The following is a 15,202-nucleotide window of genomic DNA, read 5'->3' as shown; positions in this document are numbered from 1 at the left end:
ACTTGCCCCTCCCCAGGATATTGGTTCCCCTCCAGTTCAGGTGCAACTCATCCCACTTGTACAGGTCCCTTCCTCCCCAGAAAAGGTTCCACTGACCCAAGGACTTGAAACCCTGCCCCTGCACCATCTCCTCAGCCATCTGTGCTACCTTCCTGTTCCGACCTTCACCAGTTCATGGCCCTCGGAGTAATCTGGACATTACCACCTTGGAGTTCCTGCTCTTCAGCCTGCTTCCCAACTCCCTAAACTTACTGCGCAGGGCCTCCACCCCTCTCCTGCCTATGTCATTGGTACCAAGATGTACCACGACCTCCAGCTGCTCACTCTCCCCTTCAAGAATATTCTGTAACCGCACAGAGACGTCCTAGACCGTAGTACTCGGGAGGCAATACACTATCCTTGCATCTCTATGTTGCCACAGAATCTCCTATCTGTCCCCCTAACTATCGAGTCCCCTATGACTATTGTTTCCCCCGACCTCACCCTACCCTACTCAGGCTCAGAGCTGAGCACAGTGCTATTGCTCCGGCTGCTGCTGCCTTGCCCCGATAGGTCATCCCCCTCAGCGGTCTCCAAAGGGGTACACCACAGAGGGGCTTCCCACAGACATAGTCATCAGGATCCATGAATTTCCACATCCCAAAGGAAGAACATTCCACCGCCATATCTGCCACCCTGCCTGCACTGTACAATGGGCAACCAAGACCAAATCTTCTAATCTGTTGCACCGGCCTCTGTACCTTGCTTGTCAAAGTCTCTTGAGTCAAAGCGTGATGCTCTCAGTCTCACCACTGGTCCACTCCCTACAATGGTTGCCCCACTTCTCCCTTCTCTATTTTTATTTACTTTGCAGTGCCCTGTCCCACCACTGATTGGGCCTCTGGAATATCCGAAAACCAACGAAGATCTCCTTTTATACAAGCTTCGCCGATGTGCGTGTAACCTCCTCGAAGTGCTCTGTTCACGCCACTGACTGGGCCTCTGGACTTACTTTCAAAGACTGTAGAATTTCTCAGCTTTATTTAGTTATTTATTTATTATTTGGACAGCTTGTCTTCTTTTCACATTGTGTGTTTGTCAGCCTTTGGGTGTAGTTTTTTTTTATTCTATAGTATATCTTTGTTCTACTGCAAGAAAGTGAACTGCAAGTGACATACTATACGGTACACATACTTTGATAATAAATTTACTCTGAACTTTGAATATTCTCCTGAGCCTGGAATGAGCCAGCCGATGGCATTCCCTTTCAGACATCTGCAAGACCTGGGCTCAATACCCCTCGCTGGATTTCCTCACTTGCAGAGCCCAGTCAGTTCGGATTGGCATAAACATCTCCTGCACAGTCTCCATCATCACAGGAGCACATGAAGGATGTGTGCTTAGCCCCCTGCTCTACATGCTTCATACCGATGACTATGTGGCTAAATGCAGCTCTAACGCCATATACAAGTTTGCTGATGACACCACTGCTGTGGGCTGTGTTACCAACCCCGTAACTGGGTCACTTACCAGCAAAGATACAGGGTCCGTTGAAGTCTGATGATACTATTTTAACAGTATTTATTAGTAAAAATACACATAAACAATATCAATGCAAATATACAGATAATATACGTCGTCAATATTAAATCTAAAAGTGTGGGTATAATAATAATCAATAAGAAATAAGCTCTATCGTTGTCTAGGGGATAATGTATTGTCCGATGGAAATATACAGTTCACTGCAGTTCCACAAGCTGCCGTCTTTTGGTTTTCGCTGGGTTGCAATTGTTGGAGAGAGAGAGAAAAACTTGCCGGCTTTCCTTGATGATTTCGATCCGTCAGGAGTCTCGTTGCCGTGGCCGTTCAAGTGTGACCTCTCCTTTAGCTAAACCGTTCTTACGTGATGAGCCCGCCACCCCGGCAAGGGAGGACGCACGCGAGCTCTCATCGGCTTTCGCTATAAAACGCTATCACGGGATTTCTAGCGTTTCTCCTGGTGGGTCTCAAGGGGTGTTCCCCCAGACCCCCTCTTTTATCCTTACTCACTTACTCAGATGTCAATCAGGTTGGGATGATGCAATCCCTCAACCAGCCCACTCTGGTTGTCCCCTGAGGGGCTTCAATGAATAGTACAGTACTCAATACACAATCCCGTCTCCAAGAGGCAACGGCAGTTATCAGTGGTTCTGTTTCGCTGAGGCCAGGACACATTCCAAACCTTGTGGTTTCTGGACGTCTCTCTCTCATTTCCTGGGTCTCAGACCCGAATTAATAGCGATCTTGCGATTCTCAAAAAGGAGGGGGTGACTTTGTACCCTTCAACCCCTCAGAGTTGCTTCACCTTCGTAACAAGACAGGTTAGCAATGATTATAAAGATACAAGTGTGGAAATAGGAAAACCAAGCTTCTTCAAGCCTAGGGGTAAATGGATACAGTCTTATGTTGATGAAGAAAGTTCAGTTCAGTTTGTGGTATTTTGTTGAGTAGTGATGGAGAGAGCGAGAGAGAGAGAGAGAGAGAGAGAGAGAGGTGTGTAGTGTAGGTCTTCAGGTGAGCTGGTGCCATCTATCTTCCCGTTGTCCTCCCAAATCCTTTCAAAGTCATCAACTGTGACCATAACAAAGGCGACTGTTCTTCAGTGGTGAATTATCAACCCAGGCAAGGGTTGGACTCACAAATAATTTCCCACTGGTCACACCCTTTCTGCACTGCGAGAGCCGCTGATCGATTTCCCCGAATCGATCCTCCAAAAACCCACCTTCCTGTGGGCACAACAAAGGTCATCCAGTGTCCAAACCGTGTGTGCGTCCGAGTCCAGCAGCTGACCTGGTATTTATCTCAGCATGCTGAACACCAGCCGTCAATCAAGCTGCTCCGCCCTTTTCTCTCTGTAAGAACTCACAAGCAGGCGGTGTCCTTTTGGAAATGTAAACAAGCGAGAAGCCACATCAATCTTCCGAGCATTCTTCGCCTCTCTCTCTCTCTCTTGATAACAAGGTCTGCGTTGGACACTTCCCTCTCTCTCTTTCTTTTTAAGAGCACAGTTCATAGGGTCAATTCAGGACCCCGTGACAACCCCAATTGGTAAAAACTGGCCCTGTAAAGTGCTAAACACTGTGTTACCTTACTGCTCACCGCCAGCACGTAGTAGAGGAAAATTTATGCAGGGAGGCTACGGGGCGTTGTTAAGAACTATCGTAGTAGTGGATTTTTAAACTTTCCTAATATAGATTGGGACTGTCATAACGCTAAGTTTAGATGGGGCGGAATTTTGTTAAGTGTGTTCAGGAAAGTTTCCTCAGACAATATATAGTGACTCTTACTGGGAGAAGGTGAAGATGGACAGGGCAAGTGACAGAGGTGTTAGTGGCAGAGCTTTCTGGAGCCAGTGACCATAGTTCTAGTAGTTGTAAAAACGTTAAGGAAAAGGACACAACTGGTCCACATGGTAAGGTTCTAAATTGGGGCAAGTTGAATTTTGGCAATATTAGACAGGAGCTTACTAAAGATGAAAGAGTGAGTTGTTTGCAGGCAGAGGAACATTCAGCCTTTCAAAAATGAGATAGCAAGAGTTGCAGTGAGATAGTCCAGATGTTCCTGTTAAATAGAAAGGTGAGGCTGGCAAGTGTAGAGAACACTGGATGGCATGAGGTATTGAGGTTCTTGTCACAAAAAAGGAGAGAAAGGTTATATACAGACAGCTAGGTTCAAGAGAATCCATGGAGGAGTTCAGGGCACGCAGAGATATACTGAAGAAGGAAACCAGGAGGGTAGAATGGAGGCAGGAGATAGCTTGGACAGAGAAGATTAAAGAAAACCCAGTGATAGTTTATATATTAAAGATAAAAGGAAAATGAGGGAGAGAATAAATCCCTTCAAAGGGGACATCTTTGTGTGGAGCTGCAGGAAATGGACAAGGTTCTTAATGAATTTATTTATCAAGGAGAAAGATAGAAGAGCCAGCTCTCATTGGAGGTGAAGAGGGTCATTAACTTTAAATTCCTGGGTGTTACTATCTCAGAGGACCTGTCCTGGATCCATCATATAAATGTACTTGCAAAGAAAGCACGACAGCGTCTCTACTTCCTTAGAAGGCTGTGGAGATTCAGCACAACATCAAAAACTTTGACAAACTTCTGGGTGAGTAGTGGAAAATGGATTGGCTGGCTTCATTACAGCCTGATATGGGAACACCAATACATTTGAACAGAAAATCCTACAAAAGGTAGTGGATTGGGCACAGCACATCACGGGTAAAGCCCTCCCAACCACTGAGTACATCTACATGAATGCCCAGGCCAAGCTCTTTTCTTGCTGCTGCCATCAGTAAAGATACCTCAGGACTGGCACCACCAGGTTCAGAAGCATTTATTACACCTCAACCATCAGGCTCTTGAACAAAAGAGGACAACTACACTCATTCTATCTCTGCTGTTCCCACAACCAATGATCTCACTTTAAAGGCTCTTGTTATTTCATGCTCTCATTATTTATTGCTATTTATTTATAGTTGTATTTCAACAGTTTGTTGTCTTTTATGTTCTTGCTCTTTCATTGATCCTGTTTACAGTTACTATTCTATAGATTTGCTGAGATTTGCCACAGGAAAAAGAATCTCAGGCTTGTATGTGGTGACAATGTATGTAATCTGTTAATTACATTTTTACTGTGTACTGTACCGGCAGTTATGGTCGGAATGACAATAAAAAGTGACAGTCTTGACTTGACTTAAATTTTACTTTGAACTTTGATTCAGGATCCTGCAGTGTGAGAAATGATAGGATGCACAATCATTTTAAAGCACTAATCAATTTTATCAGTACTCAAGGGAACATAAGCAATACTTATCTAAAGAACGCCATGGGCTCCGAGTCCACCACAGAGCGAACCCTCCCCTCTACACTGCTCATGACACAGTCTGGTAGTGAAGCCCCTCCATAAGCGTGGAGTGGTTGTTTGCTCCCACTTATACTTGTTCTACAAGGAAGTGATAGGTCACCCCAGCGCAAACCAGTTCTCCTCCACCACAGGCAGGAATGTAGTAAATTTAGTATGGCAAGTCTAACCACATTCCACAATCAGTATTTCGGAATGGTCCATTGAGCTCAGCTACTCCTCACTCGTCACCTGGCAGCTGCAGTGTTTGTCTTTACATTTTATCCGACCATGCACCACGAAGGTCCTCACGTCCCTAGTCCTGAATTCCTTATTAATTGCTTTTTGTGTATTATTGTATGGATTAGTAGGTTGATTGGTGAAATGCATGGAATTAGGGGGCCTGGGCTCATTGGGCTGGATGAGCCTGTTACTGTGCTGTGTATCTAAATAAAAATATTTTTAAAATAACAAGTTGGGGAAATGAAATGGCAGTTTAATGAGAAAATTTCAAAGCACTGCATGTTGGCTTTTGAAAGCAGTCATCACAATGGAGCAATCATTTCTGGCACCCTTTGCCACTGTCCATTAATTGTTCTGAAATGGATGGTGTCACCTTTCGAGGTTCTCAACTTAAATCACAGCTTAGTGTACAGTACCTTACATCTCATATTCAATTTCATCTGTCACAGTACTGTTGCATAGCCAAGGTGCCAACCAGTGAATAAGATGTCAAGCCAATGAAATGCGCTCTCGGCACCCATTTGTTGAGTTCTGTCCCCGACTGTGAGATTGCTAATCATTCATTAAGTTCCATATTGCCTGCAGCAGTACACTGACCACTACTTTGGGGTGCATTAAGGTAGGCTGTAAGTATGCATCCTTTTTACGTGAAACACACTAACATTATAGAAGAGGCAGATTGTGCTACAACGGAGATTTGTGACCAGCCAACAAGTGCTATTGAACAGTACCAGAACCGACCGCTGATGGTCTGCCTTTAAGTGGCACATTTCAGAAGCCTTAGCTTTCTTTGGCAGGCAGGACACTGCAACAATCCCAACAGACAGGAACAAAGGCAACAAGCAAAAAAAGTCACAGTTCTCAATATTTATTGCAATAGTTATAAGAATTAAGACACTGTAGTTTAAAAAGGCAACTGGGTAACTTCAGTGTTTCTCTTTTTAAGCAAGACCATTAACATGTGGTATTTTCTTTAATTGTCAATAACTTAGTGTGCAATCCATTTTTAGTTTTGGTCCCTGGCTCAGTTCAATAAACTTCATACTTACTTTTGTTCTTCCTTTACTATTTCTTGGTACTCAGGCAGCACCAAAGGAAGATTCCAGTTATGGTTCACAGGCTTTATACTGAATCAGTACGTTTTAAATACTGATTCTCATAGATGTTACTTGTGTAGTCAGAGGGCTACACAGTCCTTATTTCCACTCTTTGGTCATTATTTTAAATACACTGGTAAACAATGGGATTGACATGCATAGAGACAGAAGGATCATGTACTTCAATTAATATACCTTTTCCTCTTCTTGTCAAAGCAAGGTGGGAAATCTCTACAGGACAATAGTTCAGTTTGAAAGATTGACTATGGAACTGTACACAGTACTTTGATACTACATCATCTCTAAACTTAGAGAAGGTATCAGCATTGAACACAAAAAAATCCTGAACTGACAAAGCCCACACAGAAGAGTAAGTCACACACTGAGAATAAGTTTAGACCTGCACTAGTCATAACACTTAAATTGTCATTTAATAATAAAAATAAGTTCACTGAGTAGCGAGTATAACTGGAAGACAAAGAATAAACAGCATTATGATTTTTCCCAGAACTAACTAAATAATAGAAATAGAAATCATAGGGTGCACTGTTAGTGTGGTGGGCGAATAATAGGAAAGACTCGTAGCAAAACCTAAAAGGCCAGAAGTCTCTTGCTTACAGTAAGCAATGGAAGGGTATTGTGGGGGGGGGGGGGGGAATAAATGGCTAATTAATGATCTTCATCCAGTTCACTAAATAAGCAGCATTGTAAAAGTGCAGCATGCTGAATAGATCAGCCCTAGGAAACTGCAGAGTCTTAAAGCTACACGTGGAATTCTGGAAGAGTACAAGTCAGTTTGTATTCAGTTACACAGCTCATTATTGACTATGCCAGTCAACTTTAGTTTGTGAGAAAGAGCAAAGTTTGCCCATGGTAGCTAGATAACTAAAAGGAAATCAACAGCTGAATGAAGAGGCAGGTGTGTTAACACAGCTTAAGACCTAGGCAGCACAACATTCCTACAACCCTCGAAACTGAGAACAGGCCATGCACTTTTCTGATCATTATTCAAAGGCTCTTAAGAAAAATGGGGAAAAATGGCAGTGGAAAATATGAAGCGAGTGCATAAAAAGCCAGTTGTCAACTGGTCACGATCACTATAAACCAAATAAACAGAGGATAACCAAGTAGGGAAGCTCATATTATGTTACTGGGCATGTTGAGAATGAGGGGCACACACTCACACATTCCAACAAAACTTCCAGCACAGCCTGGGACTAACAACCCAGCAAAATCTGAAGGATGCTCCTGGATTGCCAGGTAGTTGCTTTCCAAGCCAATTGACCAGCTTAACGATAATGGCACCTTCATAGCCTACAGTCCTCATGCCTTCTTGAGACAATTACCATCTACAAATGAAGTGAAGAGCTCACTCTTGGTCACATATACATAAAAGCAAAACAGCTAACAGTGATACAAGACCGATGAATAGGAACCTGTGGGAAAATGGTGGACTGGTGTGACTTCTTAATTTTTCAAGTGCAGTTTTCAGAAGATTCCCTTGCCCCCACTAAAAAAGCGGCTCTTAAAGTGATCCAGTGCAGCAGCAGGCTCACGTGGCAAATGGAAACCCTCGTATTTAAGTGTAATTCCCCACAGTAATACAAAAGAATGTCAAGTATACTGAACTTGTACTACTTCAGATATATTCAGCACAGGGAATATTTACAGACTTGGTCCCATCACATGGTTTTCCTTAAATTCACGCTCCATGATCCTGTATTCCCAAATTGTAAACTGTACAAAAGCCACAAGTAGATTTGCAGTCAGAATATTCACCAATTCAGAGGCTGAGAAATGAATTCAATCCTCTAGCCTTGTAGTGTAAAGTATCAAGTTATTGGCATGACTTCATTTTTGCACATACTGAGTAATGCAAGTATATGGATAATTTCGGTTAAATGTGATAAAATAGACACAGACTCCCAATTTCAGACTTAACAGCTACATACTCAGAAATTCAAACAACGCTTTTCCATTCAGTTTCCATTGGTTTTGCACGAGATGTGATAATCCACTTACTTGACTCATTAATTCAATTAATTATCTCTTCTCCGATCAGTCTTACTGGCATCACAGGGAAGTTCTCAGTTAGTCAGTATTATTTCACTGCAGAAAGGTTTCAGGAAACCTCAACACGATTACTGCCAGGATCTAAGAAAAGGACTCTGAGCTTATTGACCCACAGATGTCACTGCAAAATGAGACTGGCATCATTTTAAAAATATTACAGAAAAGAGAGTGTTAGAGCCAACTTCTGAAGTGAAAACTGCTGAGAATGGGGGGGGGGGGGAATGACTTCCCTATATTTGGCTCAGGAAGCCTGCCAAGAAGACCTAGGAACTGTCCCATTTGTTGAAGTCCACAGAGTTAGCCTTGGAAACCATTTCTTCTGCAGAGGTCTGAAGTTAATCTTATAGTCAGTTTTGATGTGGAGAGAACTAATGGAGGTGGGGAATAAGGTGGCAGACAGAAGAGATTAAAGAAAAGCAGACACAGCAGTCGAAAGGAGAACCCCTGGCTTTCAACTCTGCTGCAGCCTTTGAAACTCTAGATGGCAATAATGAATTGAAATTACTTTGGACAGTGAACCACACTGCAAAATTATTCTAACCTAGCAACAATCAGGTCAGATAGGCACAAATTTATTCAGGGAAGGGCGTATCCAAAACAGGCTTTCCCTGTGTTTGGGATTGGGTGCACGATAAAACAAAGGTGCCCTGTCATTTCCAAATTCTTGAACAATATTCAATTCTCATTACTGAGGGGAAAAAAAATCCAAAGATTATGGAAGCCCAAATCCCTCCTGGGAAAAGTGTTGCAATTTTTCCTCAAACAAGTGTGAAGTAAAATTTTAAAAAACAAAGTTTCCTTCTACGCTGGAATAATCCTGATGAAGAAGCCTCTAACTGCAAGCCACATAATACCTCGAGGCTTTTGGAGTCTGCACATTCTTTAGTCACAGTGCATTGACGTGGGACGGAGGGAGAGAACAGGGATAAAGGGGAGGGCCTCAAGTGCTCAGGAACCTCAGTCTGCTGCAATGCCATTAACTTTAACTTTGCTTTTGGATTTTGGGAAAAGCCTTTTAATTTGCTTCCTGGTCGACTTCCTCTCTTTCTCCAAGGGTGTTGGATGCTCCAGATAAACCAGGTCATTGTGCGACTGACTCATTCCAGGCTCTTTCTGATGATGCCTGCGCCGGAAAAAGAATCTTGCACTGCTCCGCATAAAGCTGCCTATAAAAGAAAAACAAATCTCTAATAAGTCAGGTATCGCACAAGGGGGCAATGTCGAGAAGAAAACATGTGGGCTCCCTTCCCTAAAAAAAGTCTTAATGTAACTGTTGATCCGCAATTTCCTTAGTAATTCATTATGAAGTCTTTTGCACAACATGACAATGGGTAAGAGCAGGATTGGTGCAATTTAACCAGAACTGTAGGTAATGCTGCTCTCGGGTCATGCCGTCTTCTCACTACTACCACTAGAGTCAGAATCAGCTTTAATATCACTGATATACATCATGAAATTTATTGTTTTGTGGCAGCAATACAGTGAAACACAAAAACAATAAATTACAATATATTTTTACTTACTGTAATTTATTGCTATACACACACTCATATTAGTAGTAGTCTCTCGAAGTCCCAGGAAGACGAATATGTTGCGCTGTCAATGTCTGTGGGCACACATGACTTCTGAGGCTGAAGTCCGAAGTGCAGATACGGTTGCAGATGGGGCAAGGAGCACCGCCTGTTGGGGTAGGAACGGATGCCTTCCTGTGTCTTTCTTGACTCGTCTTGAGGCGCTGCATGCACCAGTTGGCTTGGAAGTTGTTTGCTGCCTTGGAGCATAGATTGCGCCACTTGGACCGATCAGCAACAGTGTGTTCGAGGTCGCGGGGCTGGAATTTGGCCCACTGAAGTTTTTACATGAGGTTGTCCTTGTACCTCTTCCTTGGGTGACCTTGGGCACGGTTGCCCCGCTCCAGTTCTCCTTAGAACAACTGACGTGGCGTTCTGGACTCATCCATGTGGATCACGTGGGCGGTCCAACTGAGCTGAGCCTTCAAAACCTTGGATTCAATGCTTGTGGAATTGGCTCGGTCCAGGACTGCCAGGTTGGAGATATGGTCTTGCCAGTGGATTTGCATGATTGATCGCACAGCGCGATTGTGGAATTGTTCAAGCTGTTTGACATGTCTGCGATACAGTGTCCAGGTTTCACAGCCATATAGAAGTGATGAGACCACAATAGCATTGTGAACCTTCAGTTTAGTGGAGAGATGAATGTCTTTGTGCTGCAGAACTTTGACCCGGAGCCTTCCGAGTGCCTGGCTTGCTTTCTGGATCATTGACATGATTTCTTTATCAAGGGCACCGTCGCTGGAGATGGTACTCCCCAGGTATTTGAAGTTGTCAACGTTCTGTAGCTGTGTGTCATCGATGGTGATGCATGGCTGTGGCGGGGTGCTGTTAGGTGCAGGCTGCAGGAGGACCTCTGTTTTACTGAGGCTGATTTTTACTTACTGTAATTTATTGCTATACACACACACACACAAATAATAAATTAATTAAGTAGTGCAAATAGAGAGGAAAAATAATGGGGTAGTGTTGTTGGGTGCTTCATCGCCCTCTCAGAAATCTGATGGTGGAAGGAAGAAGCTGTTCCTAAAATGTTGAGTGTGTGTCTTCAAGCTCCAGCACCTCCTCCCTGGTGGTAGCAATGAGAAGAGGGCATGTCCTGGGTGATGAGGTCCTTAATGACTGATGCCGCCTTTTGGAGATGTCCTTGATGCTGGGGAGGACAGTGCCCTTGAAGTTGCTGGCCAAGTTTTCAACCCTCTGCAGCTTTTTTCAATCCTGTTCCTCTGCAGACCAGACAGTGATGCAACCACTTAGAATGCTCTCCACGGTACATCAGTAGAAATTTGCTAGAGGAGACGGTGCTACAGGAGTCGCAGATCCACACACGATGAACACATCTATGAACATTATTTCGCTCTTCCTCTTTCACACTATTTATTTTTATTGCAATGAATATGAACTTTTTATGTCTCATACAGTACTGCTGCCCCATAACAACCAATTTCATGACATATGTTGGTGATAATAAACCTGATTCTGAACTACTCCTTGGATGTGATGGTCAACCTCTCACAAAATCCTTGCAGCTGTAACAAAGGATGTAAGATTCTGCTTGCACAGGGTCAGGCTCTCCTTAATACCCTGTTTCCTTTCTTCTGTCTTTAAACACCTTGAAAGTACAGCATGAAAGACACAGAGTTATACAGTATGGAAGTACCCTTTATCCTCTAACTCATCCAGGCTGACCGAAATGTCAACCCAAGCTGGTCTCATTTTCCTGCGTTTGGCCCGTATCCACTTAAAACCTCTTCTATGCAGGAACCTGTCCAAGTATCTTTTAAACAATGAAACATTGTTATTGCAGACACCTCTGGGAACTTGCTCCATATATCCACCACCCTCAGTGTGAAAAAGTTTCTGCTTGGAATGCTTTTAAATCTTTTCCTTTTGACGTTAAATCTCTGACCTCTAGTTTTAAACTCCCCTAACAAGAGGGAAAAACCTCAAGCATCTACCTTATCTAAAATATATATATATTTACCTGATACTGCAGATGTGTGCATGCAAGAGGCAACAGTCCATGAATCCATGAACACTACCTTATTATTCCTTCCTTCCTTGCAATATTTAATTTTTTTTATAGTACTTTTGTCCTTGCACTGTACTGCTGCCAAAAATCATCAGATTTCAGGTCAATTAAGACAGGAATAATAAACTTGATTCCCATTCTGGCTATTATAATGGAGAGACCACACATCTCTACCCACCAAAATCTATTGTGTTAGTCTTCTGTAGCTTGCTCTTGGAGCAAAGAAATGCCTACAGGCACTGCTGCCTGATGTACGGAGGGGATTAGATGTCTCTTCTCGTTGCTGCCATCAGGAAGGAGGTACCAGAGTTTTAGGTCACATACCATCAAGTTCAGGAACTGTTATTGCCCCTCAACCATCAGTCTCCTGAACCAAGGTAGATAACTTTACTCACCCCAACACTGAACTGATTCCACAGGCTAGAGCTAATTTTCAAGGCCTCTGCAACTCATGTTCTCAATATTATTAGTATTATTATTTTGTTTTTCTTTTTGTATTTGAACAATTTGTTATTTTTTTGCACATTGTTTATTTTTCCGTCTTTTTGTGTAGTTTTTCATTAATTCTATTGTGTTTCTTTGCATTTACCGTGAATGCCTATAAGAAAAATGAATCTCAGGGTAGTATTTGGTGACATGTTATGTACTTCAATAATAAATTTACTTCGAATTTTGTACATGTAATATTTCACCACTGACTACCAAAAAGATGCACAGATCACATGCATCAGGTCTTTAGACTTGCCTGTGTATGTCTGGTTCTATTGAGTCAGTAGGATTCACCAATGTGTAGTTAATTCCCAATGCTCAGCAACTAATTCCTCTACTGTGAGGTCAGGGGAACAACCAGAACGACAGAACGTTGAACGTTATAGCACAAGAAAAGGCCCATTAGTCTACAGCACCTGTGCCAAACTAAATACTCCCTCGTGCCCACACCTTTCCACTTTCCTCGTATCTGCTTCTATAATTTACGCCATAAGTATGTTCCAGACACTTACCGCTTTGTAAAGAAAATGGCATCATGAACGGAGATTCAAACTAGAGGACATGATTTGAGAGTTAGGGGACAGAAGTTTAAGGGAAACACGAGGGGGTATTTTTTTACTCAAAGAGTGATAGCTGTGTGGAATGAGCTTCCTGTAGAAGTAGTAGAGGCCAGTTCAGTTGTGTCATTTAAGGTAAAATTGGATAGGTATATGGACAGGAAAGGAGTGGAGGGTTATGGGCTGAGTGCGGGTAGGTGGGACTAGGTGAGATTAAGGGTTCGGCACGGACTAGGAGGGCCAAGATGACCTGTTTCCGTGCTGTGATTGTTATATGGTTTATATATGGTTATATGAATCTCCTTTAAGCTGGCTCCCTTTCTCCTTCACAGAGCCCTTTAGTATTTAACATATTCAACCTGGGAAAAATACTCTGACCACAGATCTTTCCTATTGCTCTCCTAAGTTCAGAATAGATGAGGAAAAGAATGGGTCATACCTGCATCTGTTTCTGCTTCTATTTCATGTGAAGTTCCCAAAAATTCACACAACAAACTTTTATACCAAAAGAACACCCCAAGCTTCTATTTCCACCCCAAAACTTTGAGCACTGGCCAGCAGGAGATAACTTTCAGGACTGACACAACTGGTAATCCACGGTCTCCTTTTGATTTTCTCTAACACGGGCATTAAAGTAGACATTCCCGGTTTTTGGGACTCAAAAAAACATTCACCTCTAGATTTTTTCACTGTTCCAGTTTTTGAGTTGTTAAAGGAACTTGTGGACTTCTGTTCAAAATCCAGGTCCTCCTGAAAGCCAGGGCTGCACTCGCCGAACTGTCCATCAGTTTCAGCCACCGACGGCGACGATGCTGCTTCTTCAGTAGCACAAATCGCAGCCTCGGCTGCGCTTGCAGTAAGTGTTTTCTCAGAAGAGAGCTCAGTAATGTTGCTGGAGGAAGGGTGAGGTGGAGACTCCTGTCTCAAGGATGCATCCATTGCAGCGGCATAGTTGGCTGATAAGGTCGTTTGATCATCTACAGTCAAGGGAGCCTGGAGATGTAAAATGGAAACAATCTCTTCAAGATAATTCCAACCAATTTAATATGTAAATACACACACTAAATACTAAATACCCTAGGAGTACAAAGTTTGTATATGCCTGTCAAAATTCTGATCAATCCACAAATTCTAATTTATTTGAAAGGTCTGACCTGTGACATCAACTCTGCCTCTCTTCCTTCAGATATGGTTGGACTTGCTGTGAACTCCCAGCATTTTGCCTTTTTAATCAAATTTCATAATACCATTTGACAGAGGAGCAGAATTAGGTCATTCAATCTCTTTAGTCTGCTTCACCATCCAATCATAGCTGATTCTAAATACTAAATTCTTTTAGAAACCCTCAGTTCTAAATTTCTTTTTTCAGTATTTCTTTTGATACTTCAGAAGTGGTGAATTCTGCAATTCACCACAAGTTATTAGATATACTTAAGATGAAGGCTGATGGGTTTTTGATTAGTAAGGGTGTCAAAGGTTATGGGGAGAAGGCAGGAGAATGGGTTTGAGGGGGTTAATAAATCCCATGATAGAATGGTGATGGACTCAATGGGCTGAATGGCCTATTTCTGCTCCTGTGGCTTATGGTCAATTTCCAAAGAAGAAAATAATTTCAAGCACTCAGTACTGACAATCCAATTTAATGGCAAAACACCCTAAAACATATACAATGTTTGTATATGCCTGTCAGAATAAAAGTAAGGACAACAGGTGTAGGAAACCTTGCCTTTTAAGAGATATTGAAACACTGGTTAAGAAAAAAAGGAGGGGCATAGCATGTATAGGCAGGTAGGAACAAATGAGGTATATGGAATATAATAAGTGCAAGAGAACACCAGAAAAATCAGGAGGTCTAAATGAAAGCATGATGTTGCCCCAGCAGATAAGGTGAAGGAGAATGCTAAAGGATTCTATGGATATGTTAAGAGCAAAAGGATTGTAAGGGAGAAAATTAGTCCTCTGGAGGATCAGATGGTAATCCACGTGTACAGCCAAAAGAGATAGGGTGGGTGGGGGGGGGGGGGGGTCTTAAATAGATTTTTGCATCTGTATTTACTCAGGAGATAGACACAGAGTTTATAGAAGTGAGGCAAGCGGAGGTCATAGACCCCATACAGATTACAGAGGAGGTGGTGTATTCTGCCTTGAAGCAAATTAGGGTGGGGCCTGACATGGTGTTCCCTCAGACCGTGGAGGAGGCAAGTGCACAAAATGCAGGGGCCCTAGCAGAGATATTTAAGTCATTCTTAGTAACAGGCGAGATACCGGAGGATTGGAGGATGA

The 15,202-nt window shown here is 42.7% G+C and overlaps 1 protein-coding gene across 1 annotated transcript in view; it reads right to left on the bottom strand.

Moving 5' to 3' along the window:
• Positions 1 to 5,958: 5,958 nt before the first annotated feature.
• LOC132393467 (C2 domain-containing protein 2) overlaps positions 5,959 to 15,202 on the bottom strand; it is a 103,851-nt gene continuing 94,607 nt past the window's right edge. Inside the window, exons 13-14 of the mRNA XM_059968738.1 lie at positions 13,594 to 13,912; positions 5,959 to 9,436 (exon numbers count right to left, since the gene is read on the bottom strand). Of these exons, the coding sequence (XP_059824721.1) occupies positions 9,228 to 9,436; positions 13,594 to 13,912 (528 nt within the window). The 3' untranslated portion in view covers positions 5,959 to 9,227. The remainder of the gene's footprint in view (positions 9,437 to 13,593; positions 13,913 to 15,202) is intronic.

The sequence above is a fragment of the Hypanus sabinus genome, chromosome 4 (genome assembly GCF_030144855.1).
Source record: "Hypanus sabinus isolate sHypSab1 chromosome 4, sHypSab1.hap1, whole genome shotgun sequence".
NCBI classification, from domain to species: domain Eukaryota; kingdom Metazoa; phylum Chordata; class Chondrichthyes; order Myliobatiformes; family Dasyatidae; genus Hypanus; species Hypanus sabinus.
The sequence above is the reverse complement of the archived record's forward strand: the minus strand, read 5'-3'. Positions and strand labels throughout refer to the sequence as shown.